Source organism: Chenopodium album, chromosome 7, assembly GCF_948465745.1.
Source record: "Chenopodium album chromosome 7, dcCheAlbu1.1, whole genome shotgun sequence".
Taxonomy (NCBI): Eukaryota; Viridiplantae; Streptophyta; class Magnoliopsida; order Caryophyllales; family Amaranthaceae; genus Chenopodium; species Chenopodium album.
Genome location: NC_137840.1, coordinates 10,499,292 through 10,503,650, shown reverse-complemented (window position 1 = coordinate 10,503,650; position 4,359 = coordinate 10,499,292). Strand labels below are relative to the sequence as shown.

At 43.9% G+C, this 4,359-nt stretch overlaps 1 protein-coding gene across 1 annotated transcript; it reads left to right on the top strand.

The window, feature by feature from the left end:
* The first annotated feature begins 2,267 nt into the window (after window positions 1–2,267).
* Window positions 2,268–2,855, top strand: LOC145639983 (uncharacterized). The gene has a single exon (XM_081691295.1). It carries the CDS (start codon window positions 2,268–2,270, stop codon window positions 2,853–2,855), a length of 588 nt encoding a protein of 195 aa, XP_081547421.1.
* The last annotated feature ends 1,504 nt before the right edge of the window (window positions 2,856–4,359 follow it).

The following is a 4,359-nucleotide window of genomic DNA, read 5'->3' as shown; positions in this document are numbered from 1 at the left end:
CCTGCTGACATAGATAGCAGGCCCGATTGCAAAGAATCCGGCCCCAAAGCAATTGAGCTGGATCAGCAGACTGAAACAATAGAGTTGGCTGAAGGAGACCCTGAAAAATGTGTCACCATTAGACTGGATCTTGATTCGAACGTCCGTATTGAGCTCATCTAACTCCTTCGGGACAACAGAGATGTGTTTGCTTTCTCGGTAGCAGACAACACCGGGATTGACCCAAACCTCATCTCCCATAAGCTTAACGTCGACCCCACGTGTCGGCCCGTTAAGCAAAAGAAGCAAAATTATTCCACAAATAAGAACCGAGACATCGTTGCCAAGGTCGAAAAATTGCTGGATGCAGGCTTCATCGAACCCTGCTAATATCCAGAATGGCTGGCCAATGTGGTGATGGTTTAGAAGGCCAAAGGCACCTGGAGAATGTGCGTTGACTTCATGGACCTAAATAGGGCTTGTATGAAGGAATTCTACCACTTTCCGAGGATCGATCAGCTAGTCAACTCGACAAGTGGACATGCCCTGCTTAGTTTCATGGAAGCATTCTTGGGGTATCATCAAGTCTTCATGCACCCCGACAACCGAGAAAAAACGGTATTCTTTACGAATGTCGATGTGTACAATTACAAAATGATGCCCTTCGGATTGAAAAATGCGGGGACAACATTTCAAAGGCTGGTGGATCAGGTTTTCGCTGATCAGAAAGGCCGTAACATGGAAGTCTATGTTGACGATTCTATCGTCAAAAGCAAGGAAGATAAAGACCATGTCGCGGACCAGCTGGCAAAAACCTTTTCCACCTTGAGAAAGCACCAAATGAAGCTGAATCCGAAGTTGTGTGTCTTTGGCGTAAAGTCTGGGAAATTCCTTGGCTTCATGGTCAACAATAGAGAGATTGATGCCAATCCCGCAAAGGTGCAATCAGTGCTCGATCTTCCCAAGCCGAAAACAAAGAGGGATGTTCAGCGGCTCATCAGAAGAATGGCCACCTTCTTGAGGTTCATCTCAAGAGCTTCGGACAAAGGGTTGCCCTTCTTCAAAGCCCTAAAACTCCCAAAAACAAAAGAGCTCGTGTGGAAAGATGAGCAAAAAGAAGCCTTTAAACAGCCGAATGAGAAACTCTGTACTTATTCGTGGTAGTCAGTCTAGCCACTATAAGTGCGGTACTTGTGAGGGAGGAAGAAAAAATCCAACAACCGATCTACTTCATTAGCCACACTTTGACGAACGCCGGGACTCGCTACCCCCTACTCGAAAAGGTTGCTTATGAAGTAGTGGTAGCCGCTCGGAAGCTGAGGCCCTACTTTGATTTCCATCAAATATTGGTCTTAACTGATCAGCCGCTGGTAAAAAAGTTCCCGGCAAAGTTGAAAAATCTTGTAGGCTGGCTAAGTGGGCCTTCGAGCTCCATAGTTCAGCATTAGTTACCAGTCAAGAGCAGCCATCAAGGCTCAAGCTCTAGCGGACTTCATGGTCGAATGCTCGTACCAGAAGACGCTAGACGAAGAAAAGAAAATCTGGACCGTTTTTACGTATGGATCCTCCACCGTAAATGGTTCGGGGGTAAGGGTAGTGATAACCTCTCCCGAAGGCAAATCCTTCGAAAATGCACTAAAATTTTCTTTTAAAGCTTCAAACAACGAAGTTGAGTATGAGGCAGCAATTGCTGTCCTAGAATTGTGCATCTCTTTGGAAGCCGAACATGTCTGTCTCAAAACAGACTCTCAACTCGTCGCATATCATATCTGAGACGAATATGAGGCCAAAGAGCCCTTGATTACAGCTTACCTCGCAAAGATCAAAACCATTATTGCAAAGCTAAGAACTTTTAAAGTCGAGCTGATCCCAAGAGGTCAGAACGCACCAGCCGACGCACTATCCAAACTCGCAAGTTTAACTCTAATTGAGCTAAAATGATCTGTATATGTGGAGGTGCATCGAGAAAGAAGTTTCGACGAAGCACCTGTAGTGTGCTGCGTTGACCATGAGCCGAGCTGGATGAACCCCATCCTAGCTTACAAACTTCGGGCGGAAATTCCCAAAGAAAGGAATTTGGCTTCTAAGATGAAGCGAACCAGCTCAAGGTTCATCCTTTTCAGATGGGAGCTTCTGAAAAATCCTTCTCAGCCCCACTGCTGAAGTGCGGGGGACCAACATATGCTAACTACATCCTTCAGGAGATTCACTTCGGCAATTGTGGGAACCACACTAGGGGAAGGAGCTTAGCCCATAAAGCATTAAGGGTAGGGTATTACTAGCTCACCATGATCTCGGATGCCAAGGAGCTAGTTATAAAATGTGATAAATGCCAAAAATTCGCACTATTCATCCATCAGCCAGCCCGAGATCTTCGGCCGATCTTGAATCTGCATCCATTTGCTCAATGGGGGATGGATACCTTGGGTCCCTTCCCAGATGCTCCATACTATAAAACATGGCTAATAGTTGGCATAGACTATTTCAGCAAATGGATCGAGGCCGAAGCAGCCTCAAACATCACAAAGCAGACTATTACGAAGTTTATCGGGCTGAATATTATCACACGCTTTGGAATTCTGAAGGTTATTGTTTTTTATCATGGAAGGCAATTTGATAACCTGTCGCTGAGGCAATATACTGATCAGTTCGGCATTAAATTGCCATACTCAACAGTGTGTCATCCACAAAGTAATGACCAAGTCGAAGCTGCAAACAAGCAGATCCTTAACGCTCTTAAGAAGAGGGTTGAAGATCAAAAGTCAAATGGTTGGAAGAACTTCCCGGAACTCTCTGGTCACTTCGGACAACCAAAAAAGAGGCTACGGGCCATTCACCTTTTGAGCTGGTGTATGGAGCCGAAGCCATCCTTTTAGTAGAAATCGGTGCTGAAAGCCTACGAGTGCACCACTTCTCAACTGAAAATGAACAACTTATGAAGGAATCCCTCGATTTCCTAGACGAGGTCAGAGACTCAGCCCGACATAGAATGGCTGCATACAAGCAAAGATTCAGCAAGTTCTACAACTGAAGGGTTTACGCGAGGCCTTTCAAAATTGGAGACCTCGTCCTTTAAAATGCTGTTATTGTACAGAAAAGTCGAATTCATGGGAAACTCTCAGCCACTTAGGAGGGACCTTATGAAATTTATTACGAGCTTCAACATGGAACATACCGACTTTGGCAATTGGATGGTATTGAGCTGAAAAATCATTGGAAAGCTGATGTACTTAAAAATATCATGTGTAAACCCTTCGGGGCATAATAATCTATGTAAGTGCATTTCCAATTATTAATGAAAAGGCCTTCGAGCCACCATTTCTACAAATACTAGAAAACTTTTATTCTTTCATTTTTCTGTCTTCTATTTCTCTTTAAGGATTTTCCCTTGGAATTCTCCAAAACATCGCCCTAGAGGCATTATGTTTCGGATTGCCGCCAAACCCGCTTGAAACAGAATATTGGTCTTCTAGCCAAAGCATACGCTTCGGACAGATTTATTCCTGAAGGCAATGAGTCCATGGACGATCTAGGGTGTTGCCTTAACTGAGCTTTATACCCCAGATGGTTATTGTTTGAGACATTGCCTTAATTTGGCCCTGTGTCTCAGATATCCATTCTTTTGGATAGAAAGAAAGCAAAGAAAAATAGCATAAAGTATTAAAAACGTTGTTAAGTTAAAAGCATCGTCTGAATAATAAAGGACAAGCAATCACCTTAGAAATCCGAAGACAATGACTTCAGATTTCCGGGGTGCAAGAAGCACACAAGTACAAGTTATCTTCGGCAAGAAATTTTCCAAGCTGAAGCTTTACTTAAGTTTTTGCAAATTTTTGAAAAACCAGAAAGGCAAAGACAGGTTAAGCTACTAGAATAAGACAATGGAAGGAAGAAAATAGTGCATATCATGAGAAATATGCTCGGTTCACGAGCTACATCAAGCAAATGTTTCAGAGCATAATAATAACATAGGCAGCTGCCCACAAGCAGAAATTCACAGCTGCCAAACTACGTAAAACTACTCAAAACAAAAACAAAAATAAAGAGTTTGTACATTAAGGCAAGTTGAAGTAAAAACATTCAAGGCAAAAAATTCAAAAGCGGCAAGTTAGAAGTTAAGCACATGTTGATCCGCAAGATTTTGAAGACGACTGCCCGAGTTCCTAGGCTTCAGCAGAAGGGTCAGGCTGAGCAGCAGCGGTGGGACTTTTGGCAGTTTCAGCTCCAGCTGTGGAAGAGGCAAGTTGAGCCCTCAGCTTGGCCTCATTTTCTCTATCTTCGACCTCTTTCCTCTTCTGAGATTCTTTCAGCTCAGCAGCGTCAATCCGGGCCAGGAGATCCAGCTCAGCTTGGCTGGCATATACCATGTGAGGGTCCTTG

What these genes read in the sequence shown, in the direction of transcription:
- LOC145639983 (XM_081691295.1), top strand. Translation starts at nt 2,268, where the DNA reads ATGATCTCGGATGCCAAGGAGCTAGTTATAAAATGTGATAAATGCCAA.